The sequence below is a fragment of the Tachysurus vachellii genome, chromosome 4 (genome assembly GCF_030014155.1).
Source record: "Tachysurus vachellii isolate PV-2020 chromosome 4, HZAU_Pvac_v1, whole genome shotgun sequence".
Lineage (NCBI taxonomy): Eukaryota > Metazoa > Chordata > Actinopteri > Siluriformes > Bagridae > Tachysurus > Tachysurus vachellii.
In genome coordinates this window covers 8,334,453-8,360,776 of record NC_083463.1, presented here as the reverse complement: position 1 = coordinate 8,360,776, position 26,324 = coordinate 8,334,453, and the positions used below count along the sequence as shown (strand labels likewise).

At 38.6% G+C, this 26,324-nt stretch overlaps 2 protein-coding genes across 7 annotated transcripts in view; one reads left to right on the top strand and one right to left on the bottom strand.

Moving 5' to 3' along the window:
- Positions 1–26,324, bottom strand: part of LOC132844292 (low affinity immunoglobulin gamma Fc region receptor III-like) — a 237,143-nt gene that overhangs the window by 72,305 nt on the left and 138,514 nt on the right. The window lies entirely within an intron of this gene.
- Positions 1–26,324, top strand: part of mast2 (microtubule associated serine/threonine kinase 2) — a 118,652-nt gene that overhangs the window by 12,387 nt on the left and 79,941 nt on the right. For all 5 annotated transcript variants that reach the window (XM_060867555.1, XM_060867553.1, XM_060867552.1 and 2 more), the window contains exons 2-3: positions 7,224–7,371; positions 7,793–7,938. In XM_060867555.1, coding sequence (XP_060723538.1) covers positions 7,224–7,371; positions 7,793–7,938 — 294 coding nt within the window. The remainder of the gene's footprint in view (positions 1–7,223; positions 7,372–7,792; positions 7,939–26,324) is intronic.

Sequence of the window (26,324 nt, the reverse complement as noted above, 5' to 3'; positions counted from 1 at the left end):
GTGATGGTTGTGTCCACAAACCTTTGGCCATATAGTATATCATTTATTACATGACCCAAACCTTATTAGTACCGTTTTTTTAAAATTTGTTTTGGAAGTGTGCTTCGGTCTTGAAGGACTCTCAAGCCAGTGCTTTCTTCTTGAACTTTATTTTTAATCACCTTATTTTCTTATAGATTTTTATAAATTCTTTTCCTCAGACCCCATCGCTGAAATGCATGTGATATGACCACACACTTATTTTCGTTTTTTTTTACTAATACCGTAGCTATGAATCACAACCTGACTGTCTTCTTTGACTTCTTTAACACTACGTTTTAAGGACAGTGGAATGGAGTAGCAAAGAAAAACATTTATAAGCCATCTTGTCCTACTGGTATTCTTAAACAGATCAAGAGATTTGGCATTCTGTAACAACTAAATAAAAGTATTTATTGCTTGATAATTGAAAGTTTTCAGTGTATGTTTAGTTTCCTCCTCAGTTCACACGGTTCAAACTGGACAAAGCACTTGTTTGGACTCAGACTTTAATGGTTCTGGGGTTCAGTTGAAATATTGGCCAGGTCATGTTTCTCCTTGTAATGCACCATTGCATAACACACTCTGTTTTGGAAGCACTCCCATTGCTCGTGATGCTGGGCGGATGGCGTTCTTATGAGAGTTCCTTCACAGTTCAGCAACACTGGTATGTTTTCTTTGGATGCAGACGTGTACACATCACTCTAATTGTTGAACAGCAGATTGAACCAGCTGTCAGGAAGCATGCAGTGTAAGTGATCTGTTAAATTAATTACTACACACTGCCGTGCTGGTTCCACTCCATACACTTGAGCTTCCCTACACATACAAAGCCTAGAACTGACTTGTTATAGAAGGAATAAATCACGACAGGGTGTGCAGTTTATAGCATAATAATAATTTGTTCCAATTACCAGTCTAAAGTTTTATTTATTATATTTATATATAATATTTTTCAGCAACTAGATTTCAAAGCTTTATTCCTTTTACAACTCTCTCTCTCTCTCTCTCTCTCTGAATGACACACCATACTTTTATTTACTTATTACATTTAATGTGAAACATCATATATATATATATATATATATATATATATATACACACACACACACAACTGATTTAATGTATTGCTTTCATTTGCCTTGTGAGTGAAACTTTCAAAGCTCGTCTTATGGAAAATTAATCAATAACTCGTGATTGCACTGTTAAATTCTCTATCACAACATTTAACACTCCTCAAAGCAGTATAATAAAAGCAGAGTGCATGGAGATAAAGCTTTGACTTTGACTGTAAGGACTTTCATTTGAGCTGTGTGTATATCGTACTCATAGTGTTCCTTCTCATCTTTCATTGGAAAGGATATGTTTGCAAAGACAAGTGGGTTTTAGGAGGCTGTTATATTTCTGCCTATTAGAAATAAGTTGAAACACTTCCACCTCCTAGAATTGCCTCAATTCCTGTGTGAATATATTATTACAGCTCCACTCTGTTTACCTAGTAAAGTGTGTGTGTGTGTTTTTACCTTCAGTCCAACACACCTAATCCTCAAACAATTTTTTTTTCACCCTCGTTTTGCCCTTGGACCAAATCTTAAGTTGACTCAGTGTCTGTGTGTGTATGCCCACACCCATCTGTGTGTGCGTTTGTCTGTGTGTCTCTCTGTGAGATTATAAATCATTACAGCATGCATTTGAAGAAGAGTAACAACAAACAGTCTAGTATCTGTAAAGTATATTCAGTAAAATGTAAATAAGACTACTGGGATGAGCACAGGACCATCTTTTTGATTACAGCAGCATTTATGATTATAGGCAGTGCATGTTTACAGTATTCAGATAAGATTAACACCAAAACGGCTCTCAGATCTCACCAAGCGAAGAGCTGTCAATAAAAATGACTGACTAAACAGACACGGGTGTTCCGTAGTAAAGTTTATGTTGCTAAAAACCTGTATGTTTAGTCAGATATTTTGAAAACACTTCTACAGGAAAGGTGTAGATCTGGGGGTTTGTGGCAGACTGGAGAAAGTTCTCTAGGATCTGTTTATCAGAATGTTCTTGCAAAGGCAATAGGCCAACTAATATCTGCCTCTAAAATGTTATCATTTTATAATCTCCATATTGTATCATTTAGATTTCCCAAAGCAAGACCTATTTCATTCACTGAAGCACTGCTATAAGCAGTAACCAGTGAGGTCTTACCACTGAAACTGGATCAAGACCACCTTTAGAGGATGTGAGAAACGAATTTTCACATGACTGAGTACATCTGCTGCAGCTGATCATGTGAAATTCTGTATGAGATACAAACGTAATCACTGTTCCACTGTTTTTTTGCTTATATTCGTGTATTGCTGGTGTTGAGCTGGATCTGTGAAGCTCGTATGAGGAAACAAAGCAAGGTAATAGTCGGTAATTTGTATGGGGTGGGGTGTGTAATTGCTATGTGTGTAGGTGCAGGTTTCTGGGGGCTACTATTGGAACAGATGGAGGGGGGTAGGTGGGAACACACCCATCATTCTCTCATGAGGGGTTTGGCCTGGGTGGAGTTCTAAAACACAGCTGCTGGGCTGCCTGTTTAAACTAAAATAAACATTCTGGATGCATTGTTGTTATATTGCTTTTTTGTAACTGTGTTGCATAGCCCTCCTAAATGTACACTCCAGGCTAATGTACACTCTGTGGTATGTATAGCAATGTATGCTCAGTGCTACTGTTATTACTGCCACCACCACCAATACTACTGCTTCTGCTGCTACCACCTGCAATACTACTACTGACTGCCACCACCCCAATACTTCTACTGCTACTCCTACGACCACCACTACCAATACTACTCTTACCACCATCACCAATATTGCTGCTGCTACTAAAACCATCAACAATACAACTACATCCACTACCACTACCAGTCTGACTTGACTCATTCACTGGAACCCTATCTGCAATTTCTTGGCATTATTTTGTCATTATTCCTCTCTTTGGCTAATAAAATCTATCCTTTGTTCTCTTCTAATATTAAGTTGATTCCTGGACAAGTAACAGTGCTTGTTATTAGGTTTGGGTGAATAGCTCAGAAATCTGATGAATGAGTAGTGACGCCTGGTAGGGAACAGCACTGCCACGCAAGAATGATGGGACTGCTGTGGAAAAACAACTGCCAAAGAGGAAAGCCACAAGTGCGGAACATGAACCAGCCATAAGAAGTTTTTACTGGATTGTCATTAAGCTTTTGGAACACTGAGATGAGGCCGTCTGTCAGATCTAGGTAGTAATTTTCTTATTCCAGCTCGCAGTTCCGTTAATACCATGGTTTAGAAATCTCTTTAGGCGTGAGCTGTACGGTAATAACATGCTTCTATAGGTGCTTTCGCTTTCTTCTCTGGTAGTTTAGTACCGTGTGTAAACATTGCTCTTGTCATTTTGCACTTCAGTCACCATTGTGTGCTAGAGATTGGTATGATTGTTTACGTTTGAGCGCTGAGGTTGAACCCAACCAAACACCAGCACAGATGGGCTGTAACAAGCAGCACCGCCTTCCCTGATGAGAGGTTCTTGGCTCTAAAACTTGGTTGATTAAAATTTAATTTATTTATTTTTTTTAATTTTTTTTATTAATTATTGTAATTATTTTTTTAGTGCATGGTGATACTATTTCTAGCCAGTGGTCAGTTTGAAGAATTTGATAAGTTTCCTAGCAGGATTGTTTACCTCGGTGCTTGTTTACATTTAGAAAATTTCAGTTATATACAAGTCTGAGCACAAGCTGCAAGACACACCCAAAGTTTCTCCTCAATGAAACTGTAATGGGAATTAAGCTGCATAAGTGCATTCATCCAAAAAAAAAAAAATCAATTTGTGAATTCTGAGCATAAGTTTACTAACCAATTCCTTGGTTATATACGTTTTTCAGTAACTTTTACTGTTTAAGTGAGATGTAGCGACTGGCACTCCAGAGTCTGGTTAAAGGTGATGATAAGCTATGGAAAAACACCTGCATGGGGTTGTTTCTGAGAGCAAGCGGACATTTCAGAACTGATGGTAGAAAGAGTCTAAAATTTAAAGCATGTGTAAGCTTTGGGTTTGTTTGTATTATAACTGGGTCGTGGAAACGCTCTTGGACAACCCTTGTATGTTAGGGTTTTAAGGCTGCAGTGTGTCAGACATGCAGGCCATCCAGATGTTCTGGAGTCTTGTGACTCCACCGAGAGGATGTAACTGGTTGTGAAGATGCGCCTGGTTTTCATTTCCCATCCCTACGTTAAAAGAACGTGGCATTTCACTGGCAACATAAACCACATTACAAAGCCAATGTTAGTAAGCCCAGAACATTTTTACCACTTAACTTGAAGTATGAATATTGTCATGACTGGTGGTGTGATTCTTTTTAACGGTCTACTTCAAGAATAGTCATCTTGTTTGTCCTTCTGTAACCAAAACAGTACATTTGCTGAAGGCATTCTGTGATCCCAGGAGACTTATTAAAATAAGAGATGGACATGATGCTGGTCTGGCTTGGGATGCTCACAGGATCATAAGGAGGGGAAAAAGCGGTTTACGAATCCGGTTGCTGTTTAACATCTGTGTTGTAAATCACAAGCCTTAAAATACAAGCTCTAGAGCAGCACTGTGGCTCCGTTGTGTGCAAAATCCTAAAAATCTTAAGCAAATATGCAGGAATGTTCAAAAAATTAATCTTTTGTTTCTTATGTTTGGTAATTATTCAAATAAGTCATACTAAGGTTTATTGCAATCACGTGTAGACAAATATTAAATTTATTTGCTGTCCCACAGGATAGATAAAAGCTGCAGTGCTTTTATTAAGTTAATTAGACTAGAAATTGTTGGCTAATGTAATGTAGAACTGTATGGCATAAGGCATCTATTACTTAAGTGCATTACTATAGACTAAGGGAAACAAACGCTAGAATGACCGTATGGTATGTTGTGTTTGCATCCTTGACCGAATCATCGGCCAGCATTTCAGCCCCGATGTTCTTTCTTCACATCACATGGAAAAGATATTATTTGAATCTGGCTAACAACTTTTTTCTTGTGATGTTTAACCATGAGGTCGTTGTGTGTTCTGCTAGAAGGAGAATTATATGACCGCTTTGTGCCAGACTTTGTCTGAATTATCATATATCTGCGTGTTCCTAAGTTCTTCCATCTGGCGTTCATGCTTAGTAGTCCTTCTAGAGAAAATAGTCGGACAGTTGGTCAGACCAAGTCTCAACTTATGTGTGTAGTGCAGCAGGCCTGATTCGAACACTAGAGCTGGTTGAACATCACATTACAGACTTAATCCCTATTTGCTTTTATAATAAACTCCACTCTTCTGGGAAGTTTTTCCACTAGTGTTTGGGGTGTGGCTTTGGGGATTTGTGCTCTTTTACCCACAAAAGCTTTATTGAGGTCAGGCACTGATGTTGGGTGAAGAGGTCCGGTGTGCAGTCGGCGTTCCGGTTCATCCCGAAGGTGTTTAATGCGGGATGAGGTCCAGGCTTTGTAAAAGGACATGTGGACCTCAGTGAACCATGTCTTCAAGGAGCCTGCTTTTATACACCGGCAGTACCCAGGATACCGAGTTAATTGGAAGGCCAAAGGAAGAAGCAGAGAACAATCAAAATGTCTAACAATACGAGTGGGTGTGCACAGAGTTTTGAAAACTGATTCTCACAGACTCTATTGCTCAGCATATGCATCTGGTCAGTATTCAGCTGTATAGATTAATTAACACATGCCTTATAACACAAGCACTGAAGGCCTGGACTAAAAGAAAATGCGATGTTATTCTTTTGTTTCTACAATGTTTTTGTAACTGTCGTGAAAACAGTTTCACGGTCTGATGACGTGTTTTGGTTACTGCACTTTCTTTAAACAAGAGAATACCCACTTGAATGTGTGAAGAAAATATGCACTGTCTCACAGTCTAAAACTGAACTAACATTCGTCGTCTGTTATACCAGGCCGTCTCTGGTTTTGTCTTTCCTCACCTCCTTTTCGCTCTTTCGCTGCATGTTTTTGTTATGGCTTATTTTCATCAGGGTTATTTGTCACCATTCACTAATGACAAACGAGTCTAGAGTGTTTTTGCATGTGTGGTAGCAGGCTCTCAGGGTTGCACTGTATACACTGTTCTGACTTGTTATCCAGATGTGAATGAATCAGCAGTTTTATAGATCATCCAACGTGTTTGTATAGTTGAAATCGAACACCTAACCCTCCCTCAATCAAACTTAGCCGAAAACCTTTCTTGCATCAGATCAAGTCTGCCTGCCAGTGCCACTGTTTCTTCAGTCATAACGAGATCAATGTTGGGAATAAACGGCCTGTCATTCCGGCATTTTCCTGCCATGTACTGAACTTTGGCAGCATGTGTGAAATAAAAGTCTGAAATTTTCATTGTGATTTATGAAGGAGTTTTGTTCATTGTGTGGCATTAATGGTGATTGCTAAAATGTTTTGAACATTGTACACAGAATCTGAGTTTAATAATAAACTTGGCTTTTATCCCATTATCATTAGACAACTGCAACTAGTTAATCAAGTAATCCTGATTCTGTGAATAAGTGTAAAATTCTCCCATCGATTTTCCTGGTACACTTGTGATCTATGGCCTGAATCTGTGTTAAATGATTATTTGCCTTGAGGACAAATTCTAATGAATGTTTAAACAAATGGAGAAAAACTAAGCGCCAAAAAAATGACCTGCTAGGGTTGAGTGCCTCTTTTGGTTTCCACCAATCCATTAAGTTCACGTTTGACATGATTGTGCAAGTACATGCTAAGCACAGCTGCTCCCTTGCTCAGTCCCTGACAAAGCGTGCTGCATCAGTTTGTTTCAGTTAGAGGAGTTAAAAATTAAGGATGTGCTGCCTATTACACATATCATATTGTTATAATAATAAATAAATAATATATTCCAAACAAAGACAGGGAAAATAACACTAAGCTGCTTTGTTACACATTGATTAACTTATTAACTGCATAAATATTGTGTGGCCACAAGGACCGGTTTTTGTGGCACTTCGAGTTGACACGTTTTATTGAATTACTTTAGGTATTATTTGTAATATTGTCTCTCTCTCTTTCTCTCTCTCTCTCTCTCTCTCTCTCTGTCTCTCTTCTCTTCTTTTACTCTCTCTCTCTCTCTCTCTCTCTCTCTCTCTCCCCCTCCCCCTCCCCCTCCCCCGTGCATGTAGAAGGAGGTGGTAGTGCAGCCTACCCTGATCTTTCGAAAGCTGAGTAACCCAGACTTATCCACTGCTGCAGGAAAGACCAAACTCCAGCGGCAACTCAGCCAGGATGAGAGTCGAGCCCGCCGCAGTAGCATGGCTGCCGGCCTAACTGGTAAGATACACACACTCTCTCTCATTTTCTCCCTCCCAGAAACACACTCACATCTACCCTTAAGACCTGGTGAAGACACGATCATCATGTTTACACAACAGACTTTTTTTTTTTTTTTTTTTTTAAATTACACATTTATGTGCATCTAGAGGTACATCTAGTATGTTACCAACTTAAAGAAAGCTCACCAACACGTTAACACAATACTGTGCTTATGAGCTCACTCAAAATACTTCATTTTACATCCCACACTTACAAAGGCAAAAATATCTTTCAGCCCAGAACTGGTCGAAACTGGCACTGAAATGTAATAATGATAATGCTTCAACCTATATATAAAATACAGGTGTGTGTGTATATATACAGGTACACATGTCCAGGTATCTAAGCTAACCTCTTTGTGTGTATGTGTGTGTGTTAGGGAAGCAGCTCCTGCCTCTGTCTAGCAGCATGCACAGCGGTGTGAGTCAGCTGGCCTGGCAACAGCAGGCAGGAGAACCAAACAACCTCATCCGCATGAGGAACCAGTCCCTGGGTCAGTCTGCTCCGTCTCTATCCGCAGGACTGGTGAGTGTGTTCTCACACACAGATGTGATTATTCACATATACATGTAATAGCTTGCTTGCTTCCAGAGAGATGACTGAAATGCAGCCAAGTTTGATTAAGACAAATAGTAGCGAAAGATTTTCAGGCTTTTACACGTGCATGGTTTTTTGAGCATGGTTATTGTGAATGGATCATAAGGCACGATCAGGTTCAGGAATTCAAGGAAATTTGTCACGGCCCTTGTCATGCTAGTCAGTTGTTGTTTTTTGTTATAGACCGAATGTTCAATTTCCGGAAAGATTACAAATCTATAAAATGTCCAGTAACATTTTTTTTTTGCAGAAAACAAAAATTGACTTAAGCTAAAATCCGGATCTGATGCCTCTGGTGTTTTAGTGGGTTCCTGTAAGTTCACTGACTTGTACAGAGTTCAGTCATCATTTCTATAGTGTCCTCTGGTGACTTGAACTTCACGGACATTTATTTGACAGTCTTATGCCTTCCAATAGTACATTAGACTGAAAACTCCAGACATTAGCATCTCTTGTACAAAATGAAACTCGTCCAGTGTTAAGGCCTCTCATGCTCTTATTAACATGCATACGCATTGCCAATCTGTAAGGATGTGTGAGAGAGAATTCACACTCCGGATCTTTTATTGTTCTTCTGCTCAAATGCATGTTACTGATCCAGCCTTTGGAGACCCAGAAAGCTGCAGGTGCATTGAAGCAGAAGCCTGATGCTGCAATCTTGCAACTTTGCAGGAATGCATTTAAAGGGTGCGTGCGTGTGTGCTTGACCTTCTAAGCAGTCAAATGTTTCAATTACCTTCTAAGCAGTAAATTTTTAGAGTAGATTTTGATGCAGCATTTCACACAGAGCTCAACCTCTACACCTGCTGGCTGCTTCTGGTACTTCAGGATCACACAACACAAGAAACTTGCTGTTACTCGTCAGTACTTTTATATTTGACATTTGTCAGACTTCTACCACTCATGTTTTTTCATCAGCACTGTTCTGACAAACTGTATTTTGTATTTCGAATGTCTGATTAAAACACTGTTACCTTTTACACTTTTATCTAACATGAAAGATGAGATTATTGCAAACACATAAGATGTACCTTTATTCATCCCACAATGGGGAAATTTCACATGGGATTTTCTATGGAATATTAATTCATAGTGATGCACTACATACTGTGCATATTAAGTGTCATTGTTACTGTTATAAGTACAGTAATGCAGTTCATCATGTCGCAAAAGCTAAAGAATTTTTATTGTGGTGTCTCATGAGCTCCTCGTGACGCACAGCGCATTCTGCTGCTGGAAAAGTCAAGTGTCACATTTTTCAAAACAAGTCCATGTGTGACGGTGATCATTTTCACATGTTGTAAGTTGCTCCAGCAGGATTTCTAATTGTAACAGTTTATACCTCTCAATATGCTTGTTTGTTTTTTGGCTGAATGTGTAATGCGTTAAGAATGAACTGAGCTCTCATGCCTAATAGCTATCAAATAAGATGAATATCGCTGGTCCGGAAATGTGTGTTATTTCACATCACTTTTATTTGTTATATACAATATTATAAATCAGCTATACACAAATGCAGATGTAAGTTCTCTGTATATTTTAACTAGATATTAGTGACCAAATAAATGCAGTTTATAGAACTGTACATGATTGTGTGGATGTGGAGATGAGTGGGGATTAATGTCAATCCATCACCCAAGTGTTGTGTATTTAAGTTCTTTAACTTATAGCTCAAATGAACTCCAACAATAAAGAAGACACTTGGGTGGCATGAAAACCTTAAGTGTGCTTTAAATTAGAGTTGAACTGACTTTTTTTCTAGACGACTACAGACATGTTAACCGCTTGCATAAATTTAAATAGAAAGAGGACACACTTTTGCAAGATAATGTGCAGTGTTCCTGAGAAAAATATAGAGAATTTCATTTGGTACATGTAATAGATTCAGTTTGGTTAGACTCCTTAATAACTGAACTGAGCTGTACTCAACACACACACACACCGACTATATGGACCGCACAGATCTACACAAAATACACACACACACTTCTATTATACATCCGTCAAACTTTACATGCTGTTTTGCACCCTGTTTTTGCTCTTTGCACAGTCTGTCTCACATTTCAGTCGTTTGCTGTTTTTCACAATACTGTTTGCTGTTTTGCACAAACGTGTTTTACACAATACATTATCTCATGTAACTGCTGCTATAACAGTGTTTACTCTAGTATTACTGCACATGCAATATTGTTGAACATATAGTATTTACACTAGTCAGTGCTGTTTCTGTTTATTGTCTTTTGTGTAATGTCTTTTAGTTTTTGTCCTGCACTGTCTTGTCCTGTACTGTTTGCACCAGGTCGCACAGATGCACTTTATGTAGCTAGGACTTCTACTAAGTCCTTAGCTTTGTCTTTGTTTTATGTAGCACCAGGGTCCCGGAGAAAGGTTGTCTCATTTCACTGTGTACTGCAAAAGCTATATACGGTTGAAATGACAATAAAAGCTTCTCGAATTGACTTGACTCGGTTCCAGCAGCTGTCAGTAGGTGGCGCTGTTGTTTACATTGTGATTCAGAGGACACACAAGACTCAGAGACTCAGAAGCTTTATTATGCAGTAATTCGTCTCCTCTGCAGTGTGCGTATGCATTAATATACAAGCACATCAGCAAGCAGCCTTGAGCAGTGTATTTGCTGATTGCAGGCTGATGCTTGTATATGTACTGAAATGAACTGTCAACGTTACAGATGAATGAAGTACGGGTAATAACGTAGAACACTCTCCAGAGAATACATCTTGTCTACTGAAAAATTTGAAAGCGATTCCAGCAGGCATTATTTTCACAGGACACGTTCTAAAATAAGAACAAAATGTTTGATAATACAGACAAACCCTAATGTTTTTCCTGTAGGCCTTCATGTCTGTCTAAGATTTGCAATGCATTAAATAATCAGAAATGCATAAGGTGTTAAATACATTAGGTGTTATAATGGGTTTTTTTTTTTAAAGAAGAGGTGCCTGCAAGAAATATCTGTGTAAAAGTATTTCTTATACTAGAAACAGATTACACTGCAGAATAAAAAATATCAAAAATAAATAGTACTAAATAGTAAGGAACAGTATTCTTTTATATCATTTTAAGCTGTTTTAAACTGAACACTGTACCTGGGTCTTAACCTTCTGTCACAAAATGTCTACAGCGCACTTTATGGCATACGCGGAGTGAATTCAGGTGCGGCTGTCTATAAACAAAAAAATCATTTATAACGCTGATCTGAAACAAACCAAAATGAACCACTAGCTCAAGGCCCTCTTAGTAATTAAATACAACCCTGAAACTTGTGTAATGTGGAAACAGTGATTTTTAGTGTTTGTATGCAATGAACAGTCAGAGAAAACAAGGAAAAAGTCTTTCAACCACAACTTGTGTCCTTGTTGCAACTGAATGTTAAATGATTTTCTTTTATTTTTTTCCCTTTACTATATAACTTTGATTCTTTTGTATTTAGGATATAGTTTTTTGTTTTTTTGTTGGTGCAATGCAGGAAGTGTACAATGGGGTAAAATATTTATTCAGTATGTATTTAGAAATAGATGCATATATTCGCCACAGACCCACAATAGTCACTCGACATGCAATGCACTACACTAGTATACACAATACAATGTATGATCATTTACAGTAAGCATCAGATGCTACATACATTTACACGTGGTAAATGTCTGTCCAGGAAAATTTGCTGTGTCCCCCTGCGTCCCTGCGTGTGTGTGCGTGTCCCCGCGTGCGCGCGAGTGCGTGTCCCCGTGCGTGCGTGAGGACTTTTATTGCAGTAGGAAGTGTGTTTGTTTGATACACGCCTACATTCAATTAAAGACGAGACATTGTGGGGGAAAATGTTTTTGTTTATGCTGGTAGGAAAACCGCAATCATTCTAGCATTCTACTGACTCATGGTGGAGAAACTGATGAGTAGATACTTAAAAAATGATTCTACATCAGTTTGAAAAAAATTATTTTATACCACACACTTCCTTTACCTCAGTTATTCTCTACTTCACTCTTATTTATTGAGTGCTTTCATTTTTTTCTTCTAGGGTACTTCTGTACTTTACTTTTTTTTTTTTTTTTCCCTAATTCTTATTCCTGTACTTTTCCTTTCTTCTTAGTAGTAGCAGTAGGAGAATTTTTAGTGGTCACTTCTAATCCCCAGACCCTTAAGGGCATCCTGATCTCCTGCAGTGGAGCATTAATGTTTGAGAAGTGTGTGAGATAGTGTCTGGGGCAAACACACTGGCACCACACAGGATGGGCAGATGGTGTTTACTGTGCAGCCCCTGCCATGCAGCTTCAAGTGTGTGCACAAGGATTATATTTTTGTGAAACTACCATACTGCTTAACCGTGAAGCTTGATGCTTAATAAACAGCATCGGCTTGTGTGCATGACAGAAATAATATTTTCTTTCCAGGTCCCTTAAAAGCACCTGTGTCCATATGTGACATGTGCGAGACGAACAGAATACACAGAGGATTGTTAAAAGTGCGCTATGACGTGTTCAGATTACACTCGCCCCAACACCGATACTATATTCTCCAATTTATTTTCGCTTCCAGTGAAATGTGCCGCTCATTTCTGCCCTTTAGAGACCGTACTGTATTAAAGAGGAAATTCTCTGAGGAGTCTTCTGCCTCAGGCCCATTCAAATTTATGCATGATATTCATGCAGAGAGAGGTAGAGAGAGAGAGAGAAATCCAAATATTACTACTTGATTGATCCTTTAAAATTCATTTGAAAAGGGATGATGAATTGAGAGAGAATGCTTGTGTCATTAACATTTTGAAATTTGCATCTGATTTGCATATTCGTGTGTGTGGCAGTGTTACTGTGATGGAACGTGAATAAAAATGCGTTTCTTTTCATCGTCTCGATGCTTTTGCTCTCCTTTACCTCGTGAATAAATTTCATAAGGAAGTTAGAAGTGCGAAGCGTCGTCATTAAAACCTGAAATACTTGACAATCTTTTTTTGTTTTTTTTGGGCTCGTTCGTGCCTTCGCAAAGTAAATCATTTTATATAATTGAGATCATTTGTCAAGTCTGCGATACGCACACCGTACATCTTTTGACATTTAAGTCATTTTGATTAGAAACTCTGTGCTGCAGTTGAACCTATTAACTGAAACGATTTATCCTTGTATTACGAAATGGCTCAAATAAGCTTCCGATTAAAAACACGGTCCATTAAATGCACTCAAAACACTAAGTTTATTGCGAACGAAGCAAGCATTAAGTACATTGAAGGTATTGATTTGGGATGTAGATTAAAAAACTCCTTCGGTTGCTTTCTAACCATCGCTTTGTTTATTAAACTTGTGATAAAACTGCCGTTTATCTCTCCGTTGCTTGTGCTTCAAGACCAAATAATTTCCATTATTAATAGCATTTCTGACAGAACATGCAAAGAACGACTTTTCAAAGACTCTTTAAAGAGCAAGTCTTTTCAAGGACACTGTTCTCTTTTCACTTTGTTTGGAAATATCCATCATGAATAATTCATTTGTAAGACGACTTCTCTGTTTTGCAGACATGTTGTCAGAGTAGGTTATGTTTAAATCTGTTCATCTTTGTTGCCAATTCCATTTCATGCCAAATTCCTGTTTTGTTTTTTTTAAAGATGCTTTTTATACCCTTTCTTTTAGTATCTAATGTTCTTCTCCATTAGCTTCTAATAGAATCCGTCCTGTGGCTGAGCTACTGCAGCTCCTTCTCCTGCAGCTATAAATTGGTTTTTTTTTTGTTTTCTTGGTAAAGAACCTTTAACCCACTTGAAAAAATCATTTCTTTCTTAGACTACAAGGCTAAAAACATAACAAAAAAGGATTCTTCAGGTAGAGTTTTTAAAGAAGGGCAAGGTAGCTACACATAACTTCATATTTCATATTGTGTTCGCAGAAATTGTGTTCAGACTTTGCCGAGAATTCACAGCGGACCTTCATTTTGTATTCGATTCAATAGATTTCCCAGAGAAAGATGTCTCAATTGTGAGAGGAGGTATGATGCTAAGATGCCACTTTTTCTGATATGAATGAAGATGGGATGTTTTTAAAGAATCTCTCCAAGCTGAGCACATGCCATTATTATGAAAGCCATGTCACTTTTCACTGCTCTTCGCTTTCGCACTGCTCTTCTCTTTTTCTACCCATGCCGAGACACCCAGACATTGTACCAGCTCCGATCGTCTTCCGTGCGATGAAGTTTTTGGACCTCCACTGAGATGAGGCTGACTCTGTGAGAATCCTGAGACATCTACAGATCTACCAGCTCCAGTTGGACTCTGTGATACTAAGAGGAGATCTGAACTCCATGTGATCCCTACACCAATACAACATTTGTCTGACTGTATATTTGTAATCACACCATCTGGTGTCACCCATATGAGGATGAGGTTCCCCTTTGAGTCTGGTTCCTCTCAAGGTTTCTTCCTTTACCAATCTAAGGGAGTTTTTCCTTGCCACTGCTGCCTGAGTCACCTCAGACTTGCTCATTGGGGATAAATACATATACATACATACATACATACATACATACATACATACATATACAAACCTTGAGAGGAACCAGACACAAATGGGAACCTCATCCTCATATGGGTGACACCAGATGGTGTGATTACAAATATACAGTCAGACAAATGTTGTACTGATGAGGAGGTTGTTGTCCTCAAAGACCACATGTAGATGGCATCTCCTCTTTAGTATCACAGAGTCTAACTGGAGCTGGAACATCTCTAGATGCCTCAGGATTCTCACAGAGTCGCCTTCATCTCAGTGGAGGTCCAAAATCTTCATGGCATGGAATACAGTACGGGAGCTGGTACGATTTCTGGATGCCTCGGGATGGGTAGAAAGACAGAAGCAGTGGCGAGGAATTGGCGCAGCTGTTGTTCATAATATTAGCAAGCACTAGATGATAATGTGCATTTGGTCAGATGTAATAGAGCACAATATTATGGGATGTATGATGTGTACGCCTGACTAAAGAGAGATATTTTTAATCTACATTTAAACTGGGAAAGTGTGTCTGAGCCCCGAACACTATTAGAAAGACTATTCCAAAGTTTGGGCGCTAAATACGAAAACGGTCTACCGCCTTTAGTAAATTTTGATATTCTGGGAACTACCAGGAGTCCTGAGTTTTGTGATCTCTGAGTGCGTGAAGGATTGTAACGTGTTAGAAGACTTGTTAGATACATGGAAGCTAAACCATTAAGAGCCTTGTACATAAGTAGCAGCAGTTTGTAATCAATTCTAAACTTAACAGGTTGTTTAGTCTAGATCGTTTGTGTTTAAGGGTACAGTAAGAAGCTGAGAGTGATCAGGCAGGTTATTTGTGAATCTGTCTTTAGTAGTCGAAATAATAGTTCTACCGACTCGATAACGTGGCTGAACGCTTTATCAAAATTAGCCAATATTTCTTTAAGAAAATCATTGTAGGACCCTGGGGGTCTGTACACGGTTGCTAGAGCAAGAGACATCATGGATTTTTTTCATGTGCATGTGCGAGAGTGCAACATTAAGAACAATCACTTCAAAAGAATTAAATCTATACCGTGTTCTCTGAGTAACAGTAAGGAAATCACTAAAGATAGTGGCTACACCACCTCCATGACCAGTCTGACGAGACCTGCGCTTATAGATATATCCTGACAGTGTAGACTCATTTAGACCGATGTAATCATTTGGTTTAAACCAAGTTTCAGTAAGGCAGAGTGCAGTAAGGCAATTTTTTGAGATGATTTCATTTACAATAAGTGCTTTGGGTGCAAGTCCTCTAATGTTCAGAAGCCCAAACGGAAGGAACTGTTTTTGTTTGTTTCCTTAGCATTTTTCTGGTCTAATTACGGTTAGATTATTTAGATTTTATTTATTTTTTTATTTTATTTTAGAGATTATTTATTAGTTAGAGAACTTCTCATGCATTGAATTTTTGATCTCACTACTCGGGGAACAGACACAGTTTCTATAAGATGAGCTATGTGTGTATTTGTATTAATTTGATGATTATGAGGTGAAGGATAGTTATTTAAATTAAGACATAAATCATAAATTGTAATTTACCAGTCAGAAGGTGTGCAGCGCCCTGGAGATGCTGTCCGGGAGGATTTCCCTGGGCACGGAATAGCCCAGGGTGCTTCCAGAAAACATTCCAGTTATCAATAAAGAGTAGATTCTGATCATGACACCATGAGTGTAACCATTCATTTAAGGCAAAAAGTTGCTGGTACGTGGGAAGTGGTCCAGGCACGATGATCCTTGCCGTGGGCAATGTGCTGCAAACCGTCTCCACCAGGGTCTTGAAGTCCCTCTTCAGGATATCCATCTGCCTTAGGCTGGTGTCGTACTTGCCGGCATGAAGAACAACAGCCCTGGTGTGCTTGCTCAGGATCCCAGGTACCTGTGCAGCCATACCAAGAACACGAGAACCAGGTAAACAGCAAGTGCGTACCTTACCTTTAGCCGCAGTAGCACGGACGTGGCGAACGATGGAGTCTGAAACGATGGAACGATGATCACTGCGTCATGTTCTGTCTTGCAAAGGGGGGCGAATCGTTTCCGGGTGGGAATCTCGAAGATTGGTGGCGGAGGAGGGGGAGAGGTCCTCGACCGGGGCCCGGCTCACGTCTTCCCTGCAGCCTAACACCTGGGCCGGTCGTCTTTGTATGCTGCAGCATTACATTTTCCTTTCACTGGACCTAAGAGACCAGACATGTTCCAGCATGGGAATACTGTTTAGCACAAAGCCAGCTCTATTATAAAGACATGGATTGCCATGGTTAGTACAGAAGAACCTGCACGTAACCTTGACCTTAATCCAACTAAATGCCTTTGTGGTGAAAAACAAGGAAAACTTTTGACCTTAATCCAACTAAACACCTTTGTAGTGAAAAACAAGGAAAACTTTTGACCTTAAAAGAAAAACTTTTAAAAACACTGACTGCATCCAAGATCTCACCCAAAATCAGTACCTGTTCTCATTAAGAGATTCTCTTGTAGCTGAATGAACACAAATCCCCGCAGCCTCACCCGCAAAGTCTAGTGGAAAATTCCAAGAAGAGTGGAGCTTATTTTATTAAGCAAAGGGGGAAAAATGTGGAATGGGATGTTCAGTGGTCAAGTGTCAACATACCTTTGGCCATATAGTGTATGTAGTGCAAGACCACAAATAGTCTTTACGTATTGAGTTCAAATCCTAGACACTGGGAGTCGATTCAGCGAATCACTAAAAATATCAACGAAATATTGTGACCTTACATTAGATACATGCATCACGTTTCTCTCTCTTGCTCGTGTACGCTTCATGCCTATTTCCAATTGTATTTCTTATGCTTCAAACAGACTTTCATGCATCCATTGATTTCTTTAGTGCCCTCTACAGGATGTAAAAGAATCCAGACTAGGCTCTTGAGACTAGGGAGAAGATTCATGGCTTGATCACATTTGAATTTTAAAGCAGTCAGAATAACAAACAGGAAGGCAGCCTGCTCTTCACAACTGGTGTTTTGTCATTTGTGCTTTGTTTTTCATCATCCTGACATCTTTTGCTTTTTTTTTCTCCATTTTTTTCTTTACATTCGAGTCTGGGTCTTTTTCTTTTTTCGTTTTTCATAGCTGTGACCTTTAGAGATTGACATTCTTGCAGGATTCAGAGTTTAATTGGCTGAAGTCCAAGTCCATTCCTCAGCTGTAATTCTGTCCTTTTTTGCGTGATTCCATGAGCAGGCCCTGTTTCTCCCTTGAGTTTTTTCATTTTCTTCCCTGTGGTGAAGTCCTGCTTGTTTGGGTCCACGCGGCAATTAAGATGCACATGAAAAATTAAAAGCTCGACACGAGTGCACAGTACGAGTGTGGATATGAATAACAAAGAGCAGCATTGCTTACCGCTTCTGGTGGATCATTTTCCAGGAATAATTGACGGACCCCTTCTGGGAAATTTTTTTATTTCTCTTTTCACTAAGACCATGTTAAATAAACACCGAAGGCTTAAACGAGTGTTACACACTTTGTTCTCTTTTTTTTTTTTTTTTTTTATTAAGATAAATTATGTAGTTGCCCTTCTAACTGACCCTAACAGATGCCTACAGAGTCTGAAATTTGACCTGCTTTATCCACTTTATTCATATATGGACCTTGATTAAGGGTGATGTATCTGCAATGACATTTCTCATTTACCTGAGCGCTTCTGTGGAGCTACTCTAGCAACTGACCATTTAAAAGAAACCATGAACAGAATAGTGTTTCACATAGACGTGACTTTTTTTTTAATTGATATTGATTTTTTTTCTATTATGAGGTAATTGGCTGTTATCTTTATATATTATACAATATTGGCAACTTTTAAAATGTAAACTTTACAGGTGATCTCTATCTGTAGAACCACCCAAGAGGGCATCTGATGCCCCTTTTCTACCAAAAAGAACCGAGTGCTGGTTCAGAGCTAGCACTGGTGCTGGTTCAAAGTTGGTTCCACTGGCGAACCTTTTAAGAACCGGTTTGCCTTTCCATCGATTAGAGAGCATCACAGAGCCGAATCTGACGTCACTGTATACGTGTCACGTGTCCCAGCAACTTTAGCGCAGCAGTGGTAAACACAAACACATCAACAATGGCGGATGTTGCTTTACTTTTAATGCTCATGGCTTTGTGAACCTAAATTAGCATCCAAACGTGACGAATCCAACGTGTACGTGCAGCTCCGTGTAGTTTGTATAAACAGAGGTTGTAATCGAGAAAGTACATAACGTTATTTTATCATTAACACAGAAAAAAGTTAGCCTTAGCATGTAGCTACTTACTATCATGTGTGCTGATAATGTATCATATCACGGTAAAGTAAAAGTGTATTAAACATTAGTATACTTAAGGTATATTATCAAATGCGCTAACAGTAGCTCCGCCCACAAGCGGTTCTTAAGTCTAGACCAGCAACGTTTTGGTGCTACTTAAGAACCACTTTTCCTGGTTCAGAGCCGGTGCTTTGGCGGTCGAAACAGAAAGAACTGATTCTAAATTAGGCTCTGGCTCCGAACCAGCACTCAAACTGCCTCGGTGGAAAAGGGGCATGAGTGACATGTAAAGCAACCAATCACAGTTAGATTATAATTTTTTTCCTGAATCATGTTTATGGTTGTGGAAACAGACTGGTGTGCAACCATAGATCATTCATTTAAGAACGTTGTGCAAGTTAATGAGTCTATACGATGGACTTTAACATAATTTGGAAAGTTTAGCATTTAGCTGATCCTCAAAAGCGCTTACCGTCACAGTTGCCTACACGACGGCTTCCTCCTTTCATGAGGGATGTAGAGCATCATGACGGCTTTGTTTCCAGGTGGACCCTTAAAACGACACACCAACATCTAGATATCCTTCAGAATCCAAACAATCAGATGATGACTTTGAAACGTCTGTGGAGTTTAAATTTTGTGTGCCGTGTGCATCAGAGGTTCAGCCAGTGGTTCTTTGGTGTGACATCTGTGGCAGAGAGACGACATCATTCTAAGCTTGTGCTGACTTTCACATCATCATTAGGAACTAGTTTTTTGATATTTTCAAACACATTTCAGACATGCCAATTTATTTTTTGCAGTAAGAGTTAAAATGCAGTAAGCATTTTAAAAGCAAAAAAAATATACCAAAAGAGAAGAGTCCTGTTTTGAACGCTCCTCTTAGCAAGGCGCTCTAATCGCTTTCTGACACAGTAACAGGGACGTTGATTTCTTGAATATGTAAAATCTGAAATATCCCTTTTTTTGTGTTACTTTCATCATAGTAGCTAGCAGCTAATCCTTTACTCAGAGGAACATTTTAATGCAACTCTGCTAGTAACCAAATGTGAACGAAGGTTGTGAAATTAATTCGTCCTAATTCTAAACCCCTTAGTGTATTAGTAATTTTTTTTTTAATAGGTCAAGTCATTTTTTAAGCTCTGAAAAGAAATGGTCTGTTTATAGCTGAAAACCATAACACCATAAGAATACAGGCACTGTTGAGGTTACAAGCTGATGACTGGAAGGTTGTAAGTTCAACCTTCCTGGACTGACCAAAAAGAAAACTAATACATAACCGTTATACAGTCACATACAGTATGTATGGATGTTTTTTCATGCATTTTTCTTGCTGTGCACTTTGTGTATATAAATAACATTTGTGTGTATATGAAGGTCTTAAATGACATATTGTACTAATGGCAATCTAAAATGGAAACATCTGTACACCTGCCCATTGCAACTAACTGACCAATTAACTAATCATGCTGAAAATCCTGCAGATTATAGATCCAGAGCTTCAGTTAATGTTCATGTCAAACATCAGAATGGGGGATGTGATCTTGGTGCCTTAAACCGTAACATAGCTGTTGGTTCCAGATGGGCTGATGTGAGTATTTCAGAAACAGCTGGACTACAATGATGTGTGAACAACAACAAAAACATCCAGTGAGTCGCTTTGTCGATGTCCTTAATGGTTTGAGGTAGGGCTGGGCGATGTGGCTGAAAACTGTATCACAATATCAGTGTTTCATATCTGTCGATATCGATAATTATTGACCCATTTAAAATAAGGACAAGGAGAAAAATATATTACATTTAAACATTTTTATTTTAAACTTATAATATCCAAAAAACTGCCATACTGGCGAGCTGGCTTTTCCTCTTTTATTTACAATTTCCTCGCTCGCTGCGGCGCTCGTTTTCTGCTTGTCAGTCGCCGGTTACTGAAGAGGAATCCAGCAGACCAGTACGAGACATCTATATGGCGCAACCAGACGTGATACTGTTACATGATTGGCTCTTAGCGTGTCACTCCCTACGTTGCTAGGTTACCAGAGAGCGAGTGCCTCTGTTAATGCAACCAAACGTTTCTTCCGACAAAGAATAAAAAATATCGAACGTTTTATCGAACACATTTTTTATTGATATCGATCACGTGTCTATCGCGATACATATCGTTATCGTTTTCACCCAGCCCTAGTTTGAGGTGACCGAAAAGTTACAGTAACCCAGATAACCACTATTTAAAAATGTGATGAGCAGAAAAGCATCTCAGACCACACAACATGTTGAACCTTGCGGTGAATGTGACTACAGCAAGCGAAATCCACTTCATATTCCACTCCTGTCACATAGGAACAGGAACCTGAGACTACAAGCTGTTTTGGTTTCTGTGACCCTGCACACACTGTAGTGTCAGATTAATTTTGCATGTATCGCTGTGCACAATATGTCTGCTTCACTTACACACTGTTCATTAGTAGAAAGGTGGTGTGTTATATTTGGCATGACGGTGTAGGCTCTGAGTTTTGTGTAGTAAACCAATATGGAGTTAATCGTATGTGTTTATTGTCAGAGACTTGGCTGACACACAGAAAAAAAAATCTAGACTTAAAACCTTGAAACAGAACAGATTATAAATGAAACCCTTGAGATATAATTTATTTATAAAGCTTAAACACACACACACACACACACACACACACTTTTTTACCCGCCCATTTTCTCACTTGAGTGTTTTGTGTGTCTTAGACATTTCTTTTTTTAAATCTCCCTTCAATCAGTGCTTCAGCGGTGCCGCTGTGATGTCAGCTGAACTGTCCTGGATTTTATTCTCCCACCACATTTCCATCCTTCTCAGATAAGATCTGTTTCTTCACCTGACACACACGCGAACAAAAGCCATGTGGGGTTGCCTTGGAAACTGTCAGTGCTGTTATAAAAGCTTGTCGCTTCGGTAAATGGCTCATCATTTTTTTCCCCTGTCTTTGTTGCTTCCTTGCATCAGCTGAAATCAGTCGTCAGACCGTCTTTGGGTTTATTTACGATGTTACGAGCCTCTTTGTTTGGAGGAATCTTCATTTGACTTGGAAACTTTTCCCTGAAATATGTATTTCACTGTGTCACAAAGTATAGCACCAAAGTTATCAGAGTATGAGCTTGTTTTTTTTCACCACATATTGACCTGGACTAGAAAAGATAATGGTTCTTACTGGGAACCTACTAGTAAAATAAAGGAGAAATATACGAGCTTGTCTGAGAAAATCTGTCTGAAATAAATGGTGCTGTGACTGAATTTCGGCAAACAGCCAAAATGGTAGAAATCTGATAAATCCTACAGGCTGTCCCAAAGGTTCAGCAACATCTGACCCCGTATAACCTAATCTATTATTCACAGAACCTGCTAAAACTATCTGTAATATGGATTCGTAGTTCCTTGCTCAGATACATTGTGGTCTGTAAAAATAAAAAAAATGTACATATGTATGCAGGGTATCTGAATGTCAGGAACAAATAACGTTAAATTTACTGTACGTAAAGGCCGATTTAATTATGTATTTATTTATGATAATAATAGTAGTAATAATAATAATAATAATAATAATAGTAACCTTTTATTTTCTATAGCTCCTTTAAAAGTGCTTTACAAAAGCAAATAAAAAACAAAAATATACCACATGATATAAAGATTAAAATTAAAGCAACAAAAATAGACTATAAAATAAGCACAATTGTTAAAATTACAATTAATCAATTAAAAGCTACCCTAAAAAAATTAGTTTTAAGCTGAGATTTAAAAATGCCAGGAGATTTTGCTTGCCTTATCTCAGTTTGTAAAGAATTCCAAAGTTTTAGAGCTAGTGATGAGATTCATATATTTTATAGATCTGGTATAGGATTTTCACAGACCACCTCATGCTTCATTACTCTATTTGTGAGGTTTTGGTTTTTTTAAAATATGGACAGATTCAGGTTTTTTACGCCTGTTAAGCTGTGTTTAAAAACCGAGTGCTGCCAGTGTTTGTCTAAAGCAGGATCGTGTTTGCTACTGAAGCGTCAGAGTCAGTCTGTTTCAGTAAGTCTGTGATGCTCAACACAACACATCATGGAGAAGTGTGACCATCCTGGGCAGAATCTATCAGGACAGTGTGACGGTTCATATTTGCGCTTCCTGAAATGTGTTCATTTCTATTTTTGACAAGACTCATTGCCTGCCTCTTCTTATTAAACCTTGAATGAGAGCTGTACGTAGTTATTGCCTCACAAACATTGCTTAGTTGGTAAATGTGATCAGTACAACGCTGTTTGTGTCTCATGCACTCAGATGTTCTGATCATTTATCAGCCTAAGGATTATGTGCTGGTTTAGCAGGTTATTGTTGTTTTTTTTTGAAATACTGTAATCTATACTTAACAAAAAAAAACCTACTGCCGCTGAGACAATTAACTTGCTAAGGTAATTTAATATTTTCTGTGAATTTATTTCCATCTGGATCAGCCATGTCTGTGTTCTTCTCCATTTTCCTTAGAGAAAATTACAGGCTGAATCACTTAGTTTTTCACCAAACTCACTGTTTGTGATCATATTATATTATATTCCAGCTACATGATTGATTTTCTGTACAGATTTTGGAGCACTTCCCAAACTGTTGCTGGAACGTTGGTTTGGAAATTAAATTTCATTTTATTTGTGTAACGCCTTTAACAATGGAACTGTATATTTTATATAATGTAAAATTTATATTTATCCGTAATGAGCAACCCAGCAGTAACAGTAGTGAGGAAAAACTCACTGAGATGAAGAAAACAATCTGTGTGGCTGCTAAACATTCGTCTTATTGACTAATCTTGTTTCATTTATTTTTATACTCGTATGATTGTAATTAAAGTGTATAAATGTAAAGGTCTTTTTTTTTTTTGTTTAACAGGAAACCAGCGATGTTGATTTAATAAATATGGTTTTAATAAATAGCGGCGATATTAATATGTGTTTAACTCTGTGATATATTTAGTGTTTGTTCTCTCACCTGGTTTTTCTGATCCTGACCAACTCCAGATATTGTGGAGCGGTCGTCTGGGTCTAGGGCTGTCACGTGTTCGAGAGATCATGTTCCAACAAAACTCAAATGCCACACAATTCATTTGAATGTGGATGGATTTTGATGGTTTGGACATTTACAGAGAAGGGAGATGGTTATTTTGGTAGAAGGATGTTGGAGATGGAGCTGCCAGGTAAGAGGTCAAGAGGAAGGCCAAAGAGGAGATATATGGATGTGTTAAAAGAGGACGTGAAGGTAACTGGTGCAAGTGTAGAGAGGATAGAGTTAGGTGGAAACAGATGATTCGATGTGGCGACCCCTAACAGGAAAAGCTGTAAGTGGAAGAAGATGACACCAATTCATTTAAATATTTTTGAATATTTTCCTCTCAAAAAAAAGGCCACTGTAACACCAACATCCTTTTTAGTATTTTACTAACAAGTACCATGTCACTGTATAATATGCAGCTATACAAGGTTGTATGTATGTTAGTATATAGTAATAGTTGAGCCTGAAGATTTGTTGACGTGAAATAATACAACTGTATTTACAAGGCCGATAAACAGACCGTAAGTTTGCCGTGTATGATGTAGAAACCTAAAGACTTCCACACGATGATTTTAGTCTAATGCACTTTAGTCTGCATCTTACACTTCATATGGGCAAATTATAGTTTGGTGAAGTGGTCGATGTGTTTAAGATGTTGGACTACTGATCAGTACTGGGCTCCTTAGCAAGGCCCATTAACCCTTAGTTGTTCAGCTGTATAAATGAGAAAAATGTAAGACGCTCTCCAAATACCGTGTAATGAAAATGAAATCGAGTGCCACTGATTGTCTGATTAGGTGGTCTCAGATTACCTGCTTTTTAAAACGGCCGTTACACAAGTCACGCCATGTAATCCTGTCAGGCCATTATTGGCCAGCTAGAGAAGTGGAGGTATTGATCACACTCGCTGCCATTAATATTTATTAAAGCTTGTACTCAAGATGCTGGTTTAGACGTCGATGCTCTTCAAGGCAAGCTTATTTGAGAGATTTCAAATATTTGAGTGCTTGAGGATAATTAGTTGCAGATTCCTTTACTAATTATATAATTTAGCTGGTTGCATAAGTGTGTACACCCTTTTATAATTAGGAATGTGTGTTTATATTGGAAAATAATAAACCTGTATTGTAGTAACAATCAATAACTTAGTGCCTGCAGTGTATGTAAAGCTTGGTCAGCTAAATGATAACCCACACTGTAAATTATCCTGCGGCGGATATCCTGAAGGCTAATCCTATAGTTGTGAGCCTCAGACATCCTCTGAGAGTAAATCAGCTGAACGATGCTTTTCTCCTAGACTCTGTTCGTGCTGGACACCGGAGCGGAGTGTGAGCTTTTCTATAGTTGTGGCTGGAACTGAGGATTTAGTGGCATGTTTATGAGCAGTGGCATTTTGGCCTGCCATTGAGCTCTCAGCTCTTTATCTACATCTCTAAGCAGGCAGTCAGGAGAGGACAGCAGTGACTTGTTGATGGATGTGTTTCTGCTTCCCTATTTTTATAAAGCGCTTGTGTGAGCGGCGTAAATATACGTGGCGGTGCTCTGAGAAAACTAGACGGACGTCACCGTAGCTGAATTCTCTCAAACTGCCATAACGATGAAAAACCTGCTTTCGAGCCATTTACTGTTCATGATATAATTAATATTTTTCCAGCATACAGGTTTATAAATGTTTTTGTTAACTTTCTGAACTTACCTAAACTTTCCTCATCTGCCCTTTGTCATGTTCTTGAATTTGTGTTAAAAAGAAACCGACCTAAGCGTAAAGGTTTCGTATATAAATAGCCTCTGTCATAAATAACACACAAACACGGAGGTGTGACTAAAGTGTAGAGCTTTGAGAGAATGTGATAGAAACAGTATGTTCTGAACTCCTAATGGCAGATGAACAGGCAGATTAAATTACTCACGTTTATCCTCAGGCTGAAATACATGTTAAACAATGATAATCTACCTGTCTAACCAGCTGACCTTTTATTTTACAATAGCCTACGGTATGTTAAAGTTTACTTGATATTTATTCAAACTTGTAGCTCCACAGTGTTGTAACAAGCACAGATCCACTTTCACACACCCAGACTTCATATCAGGATTTTTGTGATGCTGATATTAATCCAGTATCTTCAGGAGAGAGCCTCTGTTAGTGTTTTGTGCAAGTCAGGGCTGTGGCTGAGAAATGAGACACACTTTCATTACCATGAGTTCTGGGATGGAAAGAATACTTGTTTGTTTTGTGTTCTCACATGCGCACACGTACAGCATACACATCGTGGGAAGGAATGGAAAAGGATTGAGTTTTGATGCCTTCGGTGTAGTCGCATTATGTCAAACTGATCGTTCCACATCAACATTAACAGCATTGTATTAAATCTGACTTTGTTTTACAGACTGAAAATAATATAAATCTATATTTTTAAATCTATTTCTATTTCTTTCATGTTGATTGTTATTTTGTTCTCG